The sequence below is a fragment of the Mycotypha africana genome, assembly GCF_025528875.1.
Source record: "Mycotypha africana strain NRRL 2978 chromosome Unknown BDF20scaffold_5, whole genome shotgun sequence".
Lineage (NCBI taxonomy): Eukaryota > Fungi > Mucoromycota > Mucoromycetes > Mucorales > Mycotyphaceae > Mycotypha > Mycotypha africana.
In genome coordinates this window covers 851,337-870,508 of record NW_026515729.1, presented here as the reverse complement: position 1 = coordinate 870,508, position 19,172 = coordinate 851,337, and the positions used below count along the sequence as shown (strand labels likewise).

Genomic DNA, 19,172 nt, shown 5'->3' with positions numbered 1-19,172 from the left:
TACTCCTTTTTTTTTTCTGTCCTACCTCTAGAGTTTATGACAAACTGGGACTCGATCCGACGAACTTGCATTCACATCAAGAGGCTAATACATATAAGTTATGACACACAGTTGTCCTCCATTTATTGCAATATAAGAGTTTCGTCAGATGGTATCATTGAACGCATATAAGTTCTTTAGCTCAACGAGGAACCTGAAAAATAACAAAGATACGTATTTATTTACAGCTCCTTTTGCTTGAAACAATGCTTAAGTACTTTTAAGCTTTCCTTGAAACACATATTGGCTGCTGATCACTTGAGCAGTCCAATATTTGCCTCAATCAGTGTAACCCAAAAAGGTTACATTGCAGTTTATTGCCTAGTACGCTTAACACTCGCCAGCCAAGTAATCGAGTAGCTTATTTCTACTTTGGACTTGACAATCCTTTCCAAGATTCTTACGTAAAAGCAATGAAGAGCATAGTTGGGAACTCTACAATCAGTTGGATTAATCCTTTTAACAAGGACGAAAATCGAAAACGCTGCTATCATGTATAAATTGTTTAATTTTCAAAAGTGGTATTTTTAGAATCAATAAGATTATTTGCGCTATTTTACATAACTTTGTGTTCTCTTTCTTATAAGCATGAAACTAACTTGCATGTGATTGTCTCGCTTAGTAGTTTATTTACTTATTTATTTTTCTTTCTGGGTAGTTTTCGTCCAAAACCAACCTATTAGCATTCTTATCTTTCGTCAAGTACTTCTTTGACTTGCTTTCTACTGCATGAAATTGTCGTTTCTGATGTTTGCAAATACATAGAGAATAATGTAGGTGGTTGGCATTTTTAAAAGAGCAAAACTCTTTTAACGTATCTCACCATAAGCATGCGTTACAAAAAGGGCGTATATCAGGACAAGTACACTTCTCAGGAGAACGTCTATTCAGGTAACCTTATCAACAACTCGTAATAAATTGAATTGAATGAGGTCACTTCTCATAGTAAATGGCCTAGAAATGTTCTGAAAAACCAATATTACAGCCGTTTTGAGCTGATCATGCGTGGTGGTGTAAAGAAAAAGATTAAAAGTCATCAGGAAACAGATCGGAGCAACGACAGAGACAATTCATGAACAGCTTACAGTCTCTCTGTGTATGTGTGAGCCATTGTTTATTTACTAATCCAGAGGATACTGTGTACTACCTGGCCCTTCTATTAGCGAAAGAAAATTGACAAAATGACACCCGTCAGCTGATATTTTCATGGTGTTTTATTGGTTTTTGAACAAATCAAATTTAGCAAGAAGCATGATCAACTTATTGAGCGTATGCATCTAGGCGCTTACAGAGATAAATGAACCAAGGGTACGATGATATACACTTTAGACTGCTGTAAGATATTGCAAAGTGTGAAAAAGGAAAGAATGCAATGCATAGAAGAAGTTTTTCATATATGGAAATGAATATAAAACATCAGAGATCGGAAACAAGAAAAAGACGGTGATAATGTGAAGATTCACATAATAGATACATTTACATATTGATAGAAAGAGAAAACCTTTTTAAAAAACTTCAAGACACCTTCAGCACCTTCAACAGTATCAATGGCTGAATTTTGAAGTCTTTCTCATTTACACCATCGTTAAAAAGCAGACTAGGTGTATCATCAGGAGTTTGTCAAGGGCATCCTTGATGTACTTGGAGAAACAGGTCCATTTTCTTGACTTTAAAAAGTAAGCAGCAAGCCTAGCTACATGAAGCCATGAAGGTACCAGAAATAGTATTGATGGCCCATCTGCTTCCTTTCCAAACAGATAAAGTGTTTAGTCCAGGAGTAAACACATCAACGCAAGGACCATAATTGGAAAAATAAGCTCTTTCATGGGCAATAATAAAGGCACCAATAGTGATGGCTACTTCTGCTGCTGCAGGTGAATAGTCACTATGATTGAGAATCAATCAGCTTACACGATGAGAGCTTTAGCTATAATTTTCAGTATAATTGATAAACTAACCAAGCATTACGGCTATCATTACCAGCGGCAACTGCTAACACAAGACCGGATTTAATTGCACGAAATTAGAAAGAGTTTAACAGAGAGTATGCTTAGACAGCTCTGAAGAATGTGGAAAGGATTCGGAATTAGTTGATCGATAAAGAGAAGCCAGGATGCTATTATTACCACCTTTTTACATTTGATACGACAAAATTAAAAACGCGGGCGCAAAAAATTATACCGATTTCAATCTATTAACCTGAGCAAATAGCACCCTTAACATTGCCCTCTATTGTGATATAGCATTGATCAGGTACAACTCCTCCGTGCCGACTGGGTTTATAGAAAATTGTGAAAAGGATATTGTGCAAGCAGTAGATCATGCATGGCTTACAAGCACAATTTTAGTTGAATATACTTTCGAAGACACCAGAAGCGGTATCAAAATATTTCCTAAGCACGTATAGGTACTTACACTGTTGTAAATTAAAAAAGCTGTCAAAGGAAGCGAAAAAAAAGTTAATTCGCAATCTATGTGCATCTGTTTGATGTTGCATTACAAGGAATTGAAACACAGAATAACAATGTCGCTCAAATGTCTGTGTTTTCTATTGTCTAGGATGTGAGGAGTGTCTCCGTAATATTTCTGGACCACAGCAAAGTTAAAATTGATGGACTGTACAGTTGCATCTTTACATAGTGCTCCAGCAGTAACGTACAAATAACCTCACTCTAATATTTTTATGTTAATGCAAACACAGTTAGGATGAGAAATCATCGCAGGAGATAGATTTAAACCAAAATGTGGGCTGATTTGATCACCAACAAATATATTCTGAGGTTTATCTGCTGTATTAATACCGAGTTCAGAAAGGAGAGCTTTTGGGTTTATCCAATGCTGTTCTGATTACAAAACATCCTTTTCTAGTTGACAGATTGTTATAGAAAGTTGAGGGGCTAGATAGTGTTTTATTAAATGCAGGGATTGCCTTTCAATGAGGGGTAAATGAAGAAGAGAAGCCCCGGACTTTTTACCATCCTTTACTATGGCCCGATTACTACTTCTATTTTAGATAACGGGAACAGTATATCCATTACGATCGTCTGTATCTCGTTACGAAGAATTTGAATGATTACTCACAGAAAATATTTGCTTTATTACAAAGATACTGATGTGATTACAGGTCTCTGGAGGCCTTCTTTCTCTTCCTTTTCTCCACTCCTTGATTTGCTTAATATATTACTGCGAGAACATTCTTTAATTCCCAACAAAAAGATCATAATTGAACTGAGGTTATTTAATAATTAAGACTGATATGGTATATCTTTTGTTTGATTTGAGCGATTTTACTTACTTGATTTGATATGTAAGGATTCCTTGAAATCCTGCAGGAGGCTTTCAATAACAAAGATTATAATTGCGTACATGCAAACTGTTAAAATGACACACATGTAACATCTCCCTTCATACTACAGTTTATCTTATAACGCAGTGGAAAACGATTTAATAGAAATTCTGCTTTTTCGTCTCTTTCATTTATCTTTATTTCCTTCAACGATCAAGCACTAAAATGGGATTTTTCAGTTTTCGTAAAAAGACGAAGAAAGGTGTTTACCGGCAATTAAAGCCTCAAATCGCCGTTGTCCGTGAAGAGACGAGCAATGATGTAGATTTAGTCAACCAAATTAAAGCGTTTAGTCCTGACGTTGACTTATTACTGAAGGACTACTCGTATTTTACTGACAGCATTTTTTCAGAGGATATTTTTGGTGGTCAGAGTCTATCGGATGACAATAAACTGTATTCAGTATGCTCATCCTCAGGTATGAAAGAGCTAACTTAACCCCAAGTTCTATAGAATAAGAGACATAATTGATTCTTCCTAAAGCTAGCGACATATCTTCCACTGCTGGTAAACGTACTCTATCCGGATCCTTCAATTATGATACACAATCTGATAGCACAAAGGTTTCAAAAGATGAACACATAACAATATGTCAAAATGGTTTTTCTTCTTCTGTCTCTATGGATAGTACCGGTGATAACTCTATGAATATTACAGACAAACAGAACATAATGCAGTACAATAACAATGGCAATATTGAAAAGGTGAACAAAATAGATACGCAACAACCTTGTATATTATCGACGCGAAGCACAAGTGTCAGCACTTTCAGCACGGATCCGTCACTTACAGTTTCGCAATCTCCGACCTCAAAACGAACTTTAAAAAGACTTTCGCTCGGTAATATAAGCGCTAAGTCTGTGATAGAAACAAAAAATAACGTTATCACTTCTGTGCCACGGAGTATTAATAAAAAGGACAGGCCTGACCTACCATTTGGTTCGGATAAAGATGGTAAGGATTGGTATGCACATACAATGGAAAGAATGAGAAAAAGACACCGTCAAGAGTATCGCGCATCTTCTCAGAGGATAATGAATGCAGTGGACGACACTGCTATTATACCTACATCTAGAACAGCTTCGCTTATTCATTATGCAGGAAATTCAACTATAAGTCGTAAATCACTTCACCTTCCGCCTTCACAAACTGATCGAAACATCCCTCAAGAAAAATATGCGCGGCAATCGTTTCAACAAGGATTCGATCCTTATAACTTCCATCAATGCACAGAATTTGACTACGGTCAACAACAATGCCGCAGTGCACTGGCTAATTTACATGGCCGATCAAGGCAGTCATATGTAGGTCATTATCCTATAAGAGACTCTTTACAACAATATACAGAGAACTTCAGAGGCAGCTTTTTGGACATGGAACCGGTGGATTTCCGAAAGTCAATGATCCAATATAAACAGCAATTGCATAATACACATCAGATCATGCGTAAAAGTATACTGAAGGAGGAATATACTAATTTGTTAGGAAAGCGATCGTCAAAATTCAAAGGTCCTAATGATTATTACTCAACTTACCATGGCAACCGCCAATATTTGAATGGTTCGAATTACCAGCACACCCACAAAAACGATCGTGTTTCTGATATTATTGCGTTATTTCCTGAGAGTATGAACAACCATGCAAAACCTAATGATGCTAACATGTATGACAAATATAACCAACAATACAGTACGGCTCCTAAGCAGCAAAATTGCTCAGCGCAGTTTAATAATCATCAAGTAGTCCAGCGAAACTCTATATCTTCGCCTGCCACTAGATCGTATCATAACGATACAAATACACAATATTTAGTACAAGGCCACAAACACATTTTTAGAAACCTTCCAGAGAAGACATCTTCATGTATGTCTGCTGCTGACTTGGAAAGCCCTCCGCTTGAGCTGACTTCTCAATGCTCGCATCACCGCCCCCATCATACAATGATCAATCGTCGTACTACAAGTTCTCATAGAAATAGCAGCAGAACCAACTATCCAGTTCGTACAGATAGTAACCGTCATAGTTATGGTACATCTATTAGCAATAGCAACGGCTTTTATTACCATCCAAATCACGACAAAACTGCCAGCTTAACACGTCGTGGTACCGCCATTAGCTGTAGTCATACTCATAACAAGCGGCGCAACTCTCGATGTAACTATCATACCCACCAGATTATTACTTAGTAAATTACCTTTTGAATCAAGGCATTGAGCTTTCATTATCTCTATTGCCGCATTATAGTCATATAATTTTTAATATTTTAATGTGTATGCATTTTTCCCAATAAGAAGGATAGTTTTTTACCGGGTTTTTTCTTTTTTTTTCATTTATTTTTGTTCTTTTTTGATATACAATCGCAAGACACAAGAATTGTATAAGCTATGCACTTCAATCCCTTCGTGTCAGTAAGATAGCAGAATCATGCATCCAACAGGACCATGCATCTACAATAGTGATTCAACTTCGATACGTTCCGAACTTGGTCTTTCACAAGGAAACGACTGGTTTAGATTACATATCATTCGTACATTAAACAAAGAACATGATTTGTCTGAAGCAGCCCATTCCAATTAATGTGAATTCTCATTTATTACGCCTGTATGCTTTGCTTGTTATCAGATAAACATTGAAAATGACACGTACTCGACATAGTTTTTAATAAGTGACCGAAAGTGAAAGATTCTACCAACGATTTTTTACAATTTTATGTTAAAACGCGGATTTTTGCACAATTCTTCTGGTTTTGATTACTCCTTTTTTTAACCTGTCACTGCTGAGTTTTCTACGAAAAATCGAAGGGAAGATCTTTTTTTAAAGTGCCAGTTTCAATTTCAACCCTTCTGCAGAACGTGCTGAAACAGTTTGTGAACCACTTCATAAAATAAAGCGAATAATGAAGGTGGCTCTAAGATACAAACCTTACACATTTACCATAACGGAGAGTATCTTCATCTGTAGTGTACAAATTATGGATCCAATTAACCATGCCTTACCAATTACGAAAAGGCCAAATATTAGGATGTTTCAAAATTGAACTTCCTGCTTCTATAAATAAATCTTCAATGGGTCTTTAACATTTTTGACAGATTTTAAACCTCATCCATTTCTCTTTTCCGTTGCTCTTTTTAAGTGTGTTGCATCAATTGAATAATCTTGCAACAAGTACTTTCTTGTTCAGCAGTTGATATAGTTCCTTCCTTTCAAAAAACAAAAAAAAAGTTTCACCTACATTTTGATTTATTTCAGTAACAACAACGAACCAACAATAATGCCGAGCAATCTTCAACGTGCCTTGTCAATAGAGGCAGTTGGAGATATCTCCTCTTTAGAAGAAATCAACGACAAGAAAGTAACAGACATCTTGCATTCAAAGTTCCTGAACTACAACGTATATACAGACATTGGAGCTTGTAATATCGTAGCTGTCAATCCCTTTAAGCAACTTGCACAAAATGACGCACAGACCAGCGAGGACTATGTAACATCGTACAAAGCCACTTTTCCCAAGAAACAAATACACAACAAACTCAACTCTCATATATTTGAACTTGTCAACCGTGCCTATCTACATATGCGAAGAACGGGAAATGATCAAGTTCTATTTTTATGGTAAGATTGTCAAAGTTCAAAAATTGAATGTTTCGTCATTTACACTTTGTTGGTTTTGTTGTGCAAAATAGTGGCGAATCGGGTAGTGGAAAGTCAGAACTTCATAACTTAGCACTGAAACACCTTATGCGACTCAGTGCCAGCAAAAGGAATTCTAAGGTACAAGCACAAATTCTCAACGGTCAGAAAATTTTAAGGGCATTCAGCACAGCCAAAACATCTTACAATGAGAAAGGAGCATCTCGCTGTGGGCTGTATACAGAAACACATTTCAACGAGCGTGGCAAACTAGTAGGTGGAAAAACGCTGCATTACTTTCTAGAAAAAACAAGAGTGACAAGTGGAAGACAAAATGAAGGCAATTTCAACGTATTTTATTGGCTTCTTGCCGGAAGCGAGCCTGACGAAAAGCAAGTGTTGCAAATAAAGGATGATCCCAAAGCCTACAATTATTTAGCTAAATATGGACGTTCGGTTACACAGATAGATTTGGAGGAGTATAAGGACTTCAAAGCAGTAATGCGTGGTGCTGGATTTAGACGAGAACACTACAGCCGTATCATTCAGCTTTTGGCCGCAATTCTTCATTTAGGTAATATCAGTTTCATTGATCCTGCAAGTGGAGTTGGAGCAGAAGAAGCTACCGCTATCCAAAATCCAGAAACGTTGGAATTGACTGCAGACCTTTTGGGTCTGGACCCACGAGCATTGGAGACGGTTTTGACATTCAAGACAACGATGATCGGAAAGGATGTAACAACCTTGATTTTGAATTCAGAACAAGCTGCAGCACATAGAGACGAGTTAGCACAAACATTATATACCCTATTGTTTTCTTGGATGGTGGAATACATCAATTCAAAAACGTATTCGGACACTTTTAACAGCTTCATCGGCATGCTCGACTTTCCGGGGACTCAACCGTCTGGATTTGGCACCGTTGGCTTTGAGCAATACTGTGTCGATTATGCAAATGAAAGAATACACAGTTTTATCACCCATCGTATGTTTGAAGCAGACAACGCAGAATTTATCTCTGAACTGATACAAGTACCAGAAATAACTTATAACAGCAATACAGCATGTGTTGCTTTATTAGAGCGCCCAACGAGGGGTATAAATGCCATTTTCAATAAAATGTCATCGAAGACTATCAGTGGAAAACGTGTATTTACAGATAACAATGCCGTCGACGCCGTTATGAAGTATAATCAAGAAAATCCTGCTTTAACATCCAAAATATCCAACACAGGCGCGCAACATTTTGCAATTAGACACTATGCTGGAGAAGTAACTTATGACCCTACGGGCTTTATTAACAGTAACAATAACCAGCTTCTGGTCGATTTTATCAGTCTTTTCCGGGGAAATGCTGATATGCCTGCTTCTTGGAACAACTTTGTGTTGAATTTATTTTCTGAAGATAATCTCGCAATAGAAAGTCATCCAATCAGTGCAGCAGAAGCTTTGGTAGCGGCACAGCAATCAGTGAAACCTACTCGAGCACCATCAATGCGGAAAAGTAAAAGAAATGCAGCATCAAATACAGTAACGGAAAAGTCAGGGACACCAAACGAAGACAGAGGCATTGCAACAGTATTGGCACAGATCCAGTCCGCATTAGACGAATTAATCAACTCTTTTCAAGAGGCAGCCTTATGGACTGTATATTGTATTAGACCTAATGCAACAGGAAGCACAACACAATTTGACAGTCTTGTTGTTCAGTCTCAAATCAGGAACTTCAATTTAGACTCATTAGCCAAAAAAATGAAATATTTTTATATGATGTCTCTACCTCATCAAAGTTTCCTGACGAGATATGCAGTACCGTTAACAAATGTGGGTTTGGTACATGATGGAACTGCTCAAGAACAGTGTGAGTCAGTCAAACACCTAAACGATTGGAGTGATAGTGATATGAATATAGGGTCAACAAAAGTATGTGCTTATTTAGGCTCCATAGCTTTCACATGTTGTAATAATACGAATGCTAAGTGGCTTTTTTTTTTTTTATTTATTTGTTACTATCTGGAATAGGTATTTCTCAGCTTCCAAAGTTGGCGTTTTCTCGAAGAAAAGCTTAGAGTTTTGGAAAAAGAGGAGCAAAAGAACTTGAAAATAATGAATAACAATATCGAGCTTCCAGCAATTCTAACAAGTGAGGATGGTATGGATATGCAAAAAAGGGATGTACCTGATGCTAATGATGATCAGCCATTGGGTTCTATTGCCAATACAGATCCACATCTGTTAACGGCGCCACCACCGCATGAATTTATAAGTGCTGGAGAATCCTATATTTCAGAAGATGATGAACACATGCCTCAACGTTTCTCACAAATGTCATACGCTAATAGTCAATATGGAAGTTCCCAGTTTGATGGTAATGAATCCTACTTGAACCAGAACAATTTCAGAACAGATGATTCTTTTACGGCTCCACCTGTAGCACCTCCTCCGATTGATATTGACGCTACTGAAGAAAAGCCTGATTCTATGACACCAGGAAGAAAGAGATGGCTCTGGTTTGTATATGCTATGACTTGCTGGGTACCGTCACTGTTCTTGATCAAATGTGGGCGTATGAATCGCAAAGATATTCGCGTTGCATGGCGTGAAAAATTAACTTTGTGTATGCTTATTACGCTTATGTGTGCCTTTGTCATTTGGTTTCTGGTCTTTTTCGGTGAAATTATTTGTCCACACCAGGATGTCTTCTCTGTGAGTGAACTAGCAGGACATAACTCTGATCAGGATGGGTATGTCGCTATTAGGGGTGAAGTATTTAATCTGGCGAAATTTGCACCGCATCACTTCCCCAACCTTGTTCCTACTTCTGTTGTACTTGACTACGCTGGCAAAGATGCTACTGAACTGTTCCCCGTTCAGGTATCTGATCTTTGTGAAAATGTGTCTCCATACATATCTCTGGATTATAAAAGAAACTATACTGATGATAACGCCCAATATCATGACTTTACGTACGCCTCAGGAAACTACCGCAAGAACTGGTACTACAGTATAATGACAATGCTAAGGCGGAATTATAAAGTGGGTGATATGGGTGTGGAATGGAAAGGTATCCGTGATCAAGCCAAAGGAGCCTATACCTTGAACGGACAAAAGATAAACCGCCAATGGGCAGTTATCAATAACTGCATTTACGATTTGACTGCCTACATTATGGGTGGTCGTTATACCAAAGCTCCACCTGGTGAAACAGTTCCTGATAATGTTGATACGAACTTTCTTAATCCCGCTGTTGTCCGATTATTTGAAGATAGCGCTGGAACAGACGTTACTGAACAATTCAACGCGTTGAACCTTAGCAATGATCAGAAATATCGTGAACTTGTTTGCATGAGAAACTTGTACTATGTTGGCATGGTAGATTATCGTAACTCAACGCAATGTCAGTTCTCAACATATTTTTTGTTGGTGGTCACTGTCTGTCTTTGTATTGTTGTTCTCTTCAAATTCTTGGCAGCTATTAGATTCGGATCCCCTCGTGTGCCCGAAGAGCTGGATAAATTTGTTATCTGTCAAGTTACCTGTTATACTGAAGATGAAGACTCGTTACGGAAAACAATCGATTCACTTGCTACTCTTCGTTATGACGACAAGAGAAAGCTTATTGTGGTTATTTGTGACGGTATGATTATTGGTAGTGGAAACGATAGGCCAACACCTCGTATTGTGCTAGACATATTCGGTGTTGATCCTCAAGTTGATCCTGAAGCTCTTTCGTTTATTTCTGTTGGCGAAGGAGTGAAGCAGCATAACCGTGCTAAAATATACTCTGGTTTGTATGAAATTGGTGGGCATGTTGTGCCATATTTGGTCATTGCTAAGGTTGGTGCGCCTACTGAGCGTCAAAAGCCGGGTAACCGTGGTAAGCGTGATTCGCAAATGGTTTTGATGAATTTCCTCAACCGTGTACATTATAATGCGCCTATGAATCCAATGCAACTAGAGATGTACCATCAAATGCGGAACGTGATCGGTGTCACACCTGAACTATATGAATATGTGCTAATGGTGGATGCTGATACTGAAGTCATGCCTGATGGCTTAAACTATTTGGTCTCAAGTATGGCTCATGACGCCAAAATTATTGGTCTCTGTGGAGAAACAACACTTGCCAACGAGAAAGATACATGGGTCACAATGATTCAAGTCTACGAATACTTTATTTCTCATCATATGATCAAGGCGTTCGAATCACTCTTCTCTACTGTCAGTTGTCTACCAGGTTGCTTTACCATGTATAGAATTCGTTCTGTCGATGGCAAGCGTCCCTTGTTCATTGCTAATGAAATTATTGATGATTACAAAGAAAATGTAGTGGATACGTTACACAAGAAAAATTTGCTCTATCTCGGCGAAGATCGTTATTTAACTACTCTACTACTGAAACACTTCCCCAACTACAAGACCAAGTTTAACCCAGATGCCCAATGTAAAACGAATGCACCAGACACTTGGAGTGTGTTGGTCTCACAACGTCGACGATGGATCAACTCAACTGTCCATAATTTGGGAGAACTGGTGTTCTTACCCAGCCTTTGTGGTTTTTGCTGTTTCTCGATGCGTTTCGTTGTTATTCTTGATCTGATAAGTACTTTGGTTCAACCTGCACTTCTAGCGTATTTAGGTTTCCTTATTTACAAACTGGTGGAAGCCAGGAATCAAGTTCCTATTATAACAATTATTACACTTGGTTGTACATATGGCTTGCAGATCGTTCTTTTCATCCTTAAACGGCGATGGGAGCATATTGCATGGTTCTTTTTGTCCATTTTAGCATTGCCCGTATTCTCATTGTATATTCCAATTTATGCTTACTGGCATTTTGATGACTTTTCTTGGGGTAACACTCGTATTGTGGTCGGTGAAAAGGGCAAGCAAGTGGCCGTAGGTGGTGACGACGGCGAATTTGATCCGAAATCTATACCCTTGATGACATGGGCACAATATGAGAAATTAATGTTGGCAACAGAAAGTAATAGCGATGGTTTATCCCAAAGCACTTATACCCCTGGAACTATGTCCTTTAACGGCAGTTATTCAGTGCATAATGGTGGTGGTCAAGCTTACTCGCAATACGGTGGGTTCACTTACAACAGTGGCTATTACCCTGTCAATACTGGTGGTTACTCGCTTCATGGAGGTTCTGTGACAGGCTCACGCCATTCAATGGCGGGAGACTATTTTTAGTCATTTGATCTTTCATTTCATCTGTAGAATATCGCATACAAAATTTTAATACCATATCGATGCTGCATACTATTATACTATCTATAAAGGTCAATTGTTACAAGGGAAAAAAATAGCATTGTTGCATAAGAATTTATTTAAAAGTGATAGTAATTTGCTATTATAAGTTAATGGAAATAAATTGCTTCATATCAAATTATAATACAATGATCGCAAAGTTTAAGTTTGATTAGACATGACTGAAGGGATATATATTAACGTGCACTACGCTAATAAGCGGCAGCTAAACCCATCTTCCGAGGGTCGCTGGCGGCTTCAACACTGCCATCAGACAAACGCCTAACAGCCTGAACCGCAGAAACTGAATATTCAGGAGAAATTCTTAAAGTGATGTGGTTTTTTAGCTCAAGTTCACGCTGTATATCCCTTGAATAACCATTTTCCAGTATGACTAAATTTGGTAGTAACTGATGATGAGCTCGCGGCGAGGCAATACTAGTGTAAAGGTCCTTTCCAAAATCTAGCAGGTTGAGCATTGCCTGTTATTTCGTAAATACAATGAGAAATCTCTACAATATCGAAGAGCATGCAAGAGGTACAACAACAAGATAGACTTACTGTTAATGTTGCCGTAGGAATCATAGATCCACCCGAACCACCGATTGCCATTTCGAAGTTAGCGTCCTTCTCAATAATAGTTGGAGTGATTGATGAAAGAGGCCTCTTACTCGGTCCTACGTACATTCAAAAGAAAATGTGAGACAGCTTAAAACTGAGAGCTGTCGATCTAACAAAGTATTTGTACCTGCATAATTGTTTGGACTTGGATACAAACCAAAATCATTGGGAATACTACTGTAACAATGAATAATCAATGGGAAACATATTAGAAACTTTCACGTAGTTTGATTCTTACCCTGGTATAGAAAAATCATCCATTTCATCATTAAGAACCACGCCTGTTTCGCCATCCATAATATGAGAGCCAAACACTAAATTAACTGTCGATGTCAATGCGACGGCTCCATCATTCTCATCCACGACGGATAAGTGCATTGTTCCATGTGATTCAATATGATCATATTTTGGTCCGTAATATAAAGGATCATGTGTTGTGTCGTCCTAAAGCAGTTCAATTACTCATGACAAGTAATGTCTCTCACACAGTTTGTTCGAGGAATACTTACTGTGATTCTTTGACGCACTTTTGATGCATAGTCTTTGGTAAGCATTTCTCTGATTCTGTTCTTGTTCTCTATGTAGTCAGGGTCAGCCATTTCCGTTCTGAATGCAAAACCGAATTTGAAAGCTTCAATAAGTCTATGAATAGTCAGATTTGTGAGATCCTCCGCTTTGAATTGATATCGTTCCAGCAAATTCAGGACACTTAGTAACATAGGGCCACTGGTAGGTTGTGAGCAAGTGGTTACTTTGCGACCATTATAATAAGTGCTCAACGTAGGTCTAATAACTGGCTGATATTCTTTAAGGTCCTTTAAAGTGATCATTCCGCCCGCGTTCTGTATGGTCCTGACAAGAGATTCGGCGATTTCCCCTTCATAGAATGCATCAGCTCCGTATATAGCAATTTGCTCAAGAGTATCAGCAAGCTGAGGCCTCTTAACTATGTCTCCTTCTTTAATAGCTGCACCTTTAGGTAAATAGACTTGCGACCACTCTGTGCTATTTGCCATCCAAGACTCCTCAGCCTATGGTGCCAGCGCAAATAACTGATGAAGATGCTGATGGCTTGTCATAAAACAAAGCTGAACTTACCTTGACGCGAACCTCCAGTAATTTCGTGGCGCTGAAACCTGAACGTGCTAGTTTTATAGAAGGCTCAAACAAGTCCTTCCATGCCAATCGTCCATGCCTATATGCAAAGCGGAACAATTTAAGGTTGGATTTAATTAGCAGTTTCAACAATATTTTTGATCTTGATACATAAAAATATGCAACGCACGGTTAATTTGTATTACCTTTTATGTGCCAACTCTAAACCTCTGATCTCACCCCTTTATTTTGCGGATTGATGATCGTTAGATCATGCTGTGCAACATTAATCTAACTGAAGGATGCACTTACGGGACAGCGATAGATAAGCCTCCAACTTTGGCCATGCGTGGATCTTTAACAAACATGTCCGGCGTGGCTGCTTCTGGAGCAGTTTCTCGAAAGTCAATACACTCGAATGTACCGTTGGGAGATCGGATAAGCATAAAGCCACCTCTACATAAATAATCGTGTACCAGATCAGAATCGAAAAGGACAGTTAGATACTTTCTGCTTACTAACTGAATACGGTGGTTTTACCCTCCGATGCCTGAAAAAAAGTATGACGTTTAACGAAAACTGACAAGAGCCCCTTTGTAAATCAGATTTACATGAATAAAGTGACATGCACATAATCAAATTTACCTGTAGCAAAACTGTCTATAACACCAATGCAAAGTGCAGACGCAATAGCTGCATCAGCAGCATTTCCGCCTTTTTTCAAGACTAAAAACAAAAGGTATTGATCATGATGCTGCCGAGAAGGTTATGTAGAGTATTCCTTATCGATTCTTACTTTCAACGCCAATATTGGAACATTCCTCTGCCTCAACAGCAACGGCGCCTTTGGTTCCTTTGATCAGACGGCCCTTATATTTAACTGGGCTATCCAAAGGCCCATCTATTGTGAAGATGAATTCTCAGAGCGAGAGAAAGATTTCAAAATTTCATGGGGTAGTATTGTACCTGATTTTGATACAAAGTATAAACATATGCAACTGGCCGATAAGAAAATGATGGCTATACCAATGACATTGCCATATTTTCTCATGAACCGCTTGTATCTACCCTTTTTAAAATCGTATAGTAAGGGAAACGACTCAACATCAACCATTGGGGTAGTATTGCAAGTTCCAAGTATGAATGAAAGAAGAAGAGAAGAATAGAAAGAAACTGACGAAACTGAAACTGTTCTCTGCACATACACGTAAGATAGGTTGTAAGACAATCATCGGGAAAGTAGTTGTGCCGTCGGTCAAATATATACTCCAATCACATCAGATCTAAATTTCTATTTCCTCGTACCTAGTACAATTGCTTAACCTTTGAAAGCTAAACAAACGGGTAGAGATAGGCAAGAAGGATCACTGAAGCATCAAATATTCTCATCAAGATGTTCGAACTGAGCGCTATAAATGTGAAGGTGTAGATATGCATCTCTCAAAATTGATTGGTATAATAACAGCGGCCTAGCAAATCCATAACTTTCGACTTTTTCTACGATTCTACAATTAACAAAAATTCGAAAGCCTTCTACTTTTAATGATGGAACGATTCTTCTCACGAAGCACGCATAAAACGGCTTTAAGCCAAGGTCTAGCGTAAATAACAGGCTGGATATAATCAGATACGACCGATGTCTTAAACAAACATGAATATATAAAGTGAGATACTTTATTGAAGTTGATCGGATTCGCGAAATCGATTTATTTTTCCTGCAATTCAAAAGAAAAAGAGATCAAAGTTAGTGACAGCACTTCTAAACGGATAAACAGCAGCAGCTTATTCAAAATACTTACGGGAATTTCAACTTCACCAGCATCAATGGCGGCACAAAGATCTTTAGGATTTTGACCGTCAACGGTACAACCGACAGAGAAAGCGGTACCGAGGATTTCCTTGACAGTACCAGAGAGTTCACGAGCCAAAGATTTGAAACGCATGGTACGGGCAATTTCAATAACATCTTCCAAGGAGATGTTACCGCTGTGCTTGATGTTCTTTTCCTTCTTACGATCACGGACGGGCTCCTTGAGAGCCTTGATGACCAAAGAAGAGGCAGAAGGAACAACGGAAACTTGAGCTTGACGGTTTTGGATCGTCAATTGAACAGTGACACGAAGGCCCTTCCAGTCCTTAGTACCCTTAGCAATATCTTCACCAACCTTCTTGGGAGACAAACCAAGGGGACCGATCTTGGGAGCTGATTATTCAATACAAGTGCATTAAAAAAAGAGTAGAAATGATTAATTCTGACTGTTGTGAAACAATTATCGTTTCCTCCATTGAATGTAGAATTTTACCAAGTGCTGAAGAGGCACCAACTTCACCACTATAATTAGCGGTAAAGAATTCAGATGAAGAGGTGTTAGCAATGGGATCGATGACGTTAAATTCGATAGTTTTACAATTGACTGAATGTTTGAAATTACAGAGTCGACTGACTCAAATATTTACCCAGTAGCACGGAGGTAGATGATCTTAACTTCGGAGGGATCGAACTTAGGAGGCATCTTAACTATAGCAAATGCATCGAATTAGATGGATGGATGGAGCAATTGCATGATATGTATATGGATGTCTTACGCTGTAAAGAGGGGGTTATGCCAGTTTAACACTGATTTGCGTTAAATTCGGGATAATTATTCCGTGCATGTCGCCTCGCCTCTGCCATGAATTGTACACTTTTTGCTGGCTATTGATTGGACAACGAGCACAATCAAAAGGGGGAATTAATTGCAGTGCAGAAACTTGCCCTCTTTGTTGTAGGGTATTGAGCTCAATGAGAATTACTCAAGTTTATTGGTGCCGTATAGCTAATAATATACAAAGAACAATTACGTCCTATTAAGCCTTTTAAAATTTTAAGAAGAAACAATTACAACATTTGAAACGAATATAATTTATAAGTGGGCAAATAATCAATCAAATAGACATAAAAGATATTGGCGGTCTTCCCTTTGAATGAAAGGATTATTTCCTAGAATTTTATTTAATTTTTCTATTATATTAATTATAAGATAAGCATTACTTGAAAGTTGGGGATTTTCAAATTTGTAGTTGCATCACAAATAACTTAACACGCGCGGTGTGTGTTTGCATTAATAGTCTATTCGTTGGAGGCAGTTTACACTAAAGAATGTCATTAAGGACATTTTTGATATACTAGATTGATATCATTGTTTGTAGAGAACCTTTATAGCTGATTTACTACTTTTCCTTTATTTGCCTTGTGTCGTACTATTCTATCGTGCTTTACTAGTTTAAACAGAGCTTTTCGTTACAATGTTGGGACAGGTCGGCGGCAATTCTCTCTGTTATGAACCAACAACAAGTATTTCTCTGTTGTGATTCGAACTTTCCCCTGAAATGTCTTACAGAAGACTAACATAAAGATAGTTCTTTGTAAAGAATGAAATAGCTCGAAAACAACCAGAATACTTAGTCTATTCGGTGGAGAGTAGTGAGCACCACGATATAAGGTAACGTACTCATCTAAAACAGATAATAAAGAGATAAAAGAACAGGGGAAAAAAAAAAGATGATATAGGATCAGAAGAAATGTTGTACCTATCAAAATGTAATTAATAAGATAGAGCAAACATCCAAGGTCAGATAAACGTGGGCAGTTGATAAGAGTCAGATACTAGTAAGTCAAGCATTTCCAAAGGTGCTGTCCTTTTCGTTGTTGGTAATGGTTGTAAAATATTCCGTTAGGCTTATTTCATGATTCAGATACTAAAAGATTCTAATCGTCGCAAACACTTGTCGACCAGTAATTTAATACGAGGTTGAGTGAAATGAAATATAGTTACATCTGTTAGACTATTGGCAAATAGCAAAAGAAAATTATGAAAGTAAAAAAGAAAAAATAATTCCTCAAGCGTGATTCGAACACGCAGCCTCTTCTTTACGAGAGAAGCGCTCTGCCGTTGGAGCTATTGAGGAATCACTTTGACTGTGACGGAGCGTGAAAAACTCAAAATTCCGCCCATGAAGCCAAGCCACGTGACCTACGTCACAGCTAGTGACGTCGACGTATGACGGTTGAAAAAGACATATAATAATTTTTTATAGAGAACATAGAAAGGAGGAGCTTTATTTGCTATACATAACTTTTAGTACCTTTGCTTATAAATATATATTTAGAGAGATAACTTGGACAGAGCCAACTAAAGAAATTTATTAAAGAGTATTATTATTTGAGCGATTAAGCATTGTATTGAAAGATCATTGTATCTGCATTATCCTTATTTGTATAATTAGTCTCGGGTTACATAAATACGAGAGACAGTAAAGTTCAAAGTATCTACGTCGTAAACTTCACGCAATAACACCGCAAACGTATCATGACAGAAAAAAAATTGTATAAATAAGTCAGACCAAAATATTTCAATGCTACGTGACAGAATTGTACTTTTGAATAAATTTCATGTCAGTTTAACGAAGAAGATAAGGATAAACCTGCTGTTTATTGTGTATATAGCAGCATTAGAGACTGATAGACTTTTATAAAAGTATCAGATCGGACCTTGTTTTTGATGATAAGTGTGTACTAGCTCCAGTTCGTTCATGGCATTGCATGTACAACGATGTAGGCATTGTATGATAACTTTATAAATCAGTTTCCAGAACTCATGGATAAAGGAGGTATGACTTTCTATAAGTACTCAGACTGTGCAAGTTGTAAAAAGTTATCAACGTAGCTGGAAAGAGTAGTGCTAAAGAGCCTTTGAAAGAACGTGTGCTGGAGTGGCTCAAAGACAAATCGGTGACGAAACAGAGGTTATTGGCCGGCTTTTTGCTCAACATTCTTTATTATTTTTTTTTTTTTTTCTGTATGATCAAGTATAGCCATTATTGTCAATAAAGTAACATGAAAAGGTACTGAAAAAATGGACCAGATGCTGCTAGACAAATTTGATAAAGTGCCAATGTCGTAGATCAACTAAAACAAAAAAAAATGTACAAAAAAGAAAGAGAATTCTTTTTTTCTTTTTGGAAGACAGCTGCATGTTTCAGCATTATTTTTGTAAAGATAACGAATTTGCAGAATGTGTAAATATACCATATGTTTAATTCTTGCTGCTTTGAGCATTCATACTTACAAAACCGTTTTTAATCAGAGAAGCAAGCATGAGCTATTTCTTGTTTTAAGATATATCCTTCTGTGAATATATTG

The 19,172-nt window shown here is 37.8% G+C and overlaps 4 protein-coding genes and 1 non-coding gene across 5 annotated transcripts; 2 read left to right on the top strand and 3 right to left on the bottom strand.

Moving 5' to 3' along the window:
• Positions 1–3,550: 3,550 nt before the first annotated feature.
• On the top strand, positions 3,551–5,962 carry BDF20DRAFT_912928 (uncharacterized protein; the record flags this gene model as incomplete). Its single annotated transcript, XM_053084006.1, has 3 exons — positions 3,551–3,803; positions 3,869–5,570; positions 5,842–5,962. The coding sequence occupies 3 exons, from the start codon at positions 3,551–3,553 to the stop codon at positions 5,960–5,962; spliced, it is 2,076 nt and encodes a 691-aa protein (XP_052936270.1).
• Positions 5,963–6,656: 694 nt separating this feature from the next.
• On the top strand, positions 6,657–12,336 carry BDF20DRAFT_987606 (chitin synthase-domain-containing protein; the record flags this gene model as incomplete). Its single annotated transcript, XM_053085246.1, has 3 exons — positions 6,657–6,997; positions 7,069–8,938; positions 9,038–12,336. The coding sequence occupies 3 exons, from the start codon at positions 6,657–6,659 to the stop codon at positions 12,215–12,217; spliced, it is 5,391 nt and encodes a 1,796-aa protein (XP_052936269.1). The 3' UTR covers positions 12,218–12,336.
• Positions 12,337–15,357, bottom strand: BDF20DRAFT_868893 (gamma-glutamyltranspeptidase). Its single transcript, XM_053080965.1, has 13 exons — positions 15,300–15,357; positions 14,957–15,197; positions 14,787–14,891; positions 14,636–14,716; positions 14,531–14,540; positions 14,303–14,446; positions 14,197–14,232; positions 13,994–14,090; positions 13,405–13,926; positions 13,134–13,339; positions 13,023–13,069; positions 12,836–12,951; positions 12,337–12,756 (listed from the first exon to the last, which is right to left on the bottom strand). The coding sequence occupies exons 2-13, from the start codon at positions 15,102–15,104 to the stop codon at positions 12,487–12,489; spliced, it is 1,782 nt and encodes a 593-aa protein (XP_052936268.1). The 5' UTR covers positions 15,105–15,197; positions 15,300–15,357; the 3' UTR covers positions 12,337–12,486.
• Positions 15,358–15,696: 339 nt separating this feature from the next.
• Positions 15,697–16,941, bottom strand: BDF20DRAFT_939637 (60S ribosomal protein L12; the record flags this gene model as incomplete). The annotated part of the gene is made up of 3 exons (XM_053084780.1): positions 16,448–16,941; positions 16,294–16,322; positions 15,697–16,193 (listed from the first exon to the last, which is right to left on the bottom strand). The coding sequence occupies exons 1-3, from the start codon at positions 16,501–16,503 to the stop codon at positions 15,697–15,699; spliced, it is 582 nt and encodes a 193-aa protein (XP_052936267.1). The 5' UTR covers positions 16,504–16,941.
• Positions 16,942–17,865: 924 nt separating this feature from the next.
• Positions 17,866–17,938, bottom strand: BDF20DRAFT_t83. Its single transcript has one exon. It is a non-coding gene; the product is annotated as a tRNA-Thr (tRNA).
• Positions 17,939–19,172: the final 1,234 nt, after the last annotated feature.

Bases quoted from the DNA above. Each gene is read 5' to 3' on its own strand.
- BDF20DRAFT_868893 (XM_053080965.1), bottom strand. From the start codon at position 15,104: ATGGTTGATGTTGAGTCGTTTCCCTTACTATACGATTTTAAAAAGGGT. The intron at 14,091-14,196 runs GTAATACAAATT...CTTTGCATATAG, and splicing joins TTAGAGTTGGCACATAAAAG to GCATGGACGATTGGCATGGA. The intron at 12,757-12,835 runs GTAAGTCTATCT...ACGAAATAACAG, and splicing joins TTCCTACGGCAACATTAACA to GCAATGCTCAACCTGCTAGA.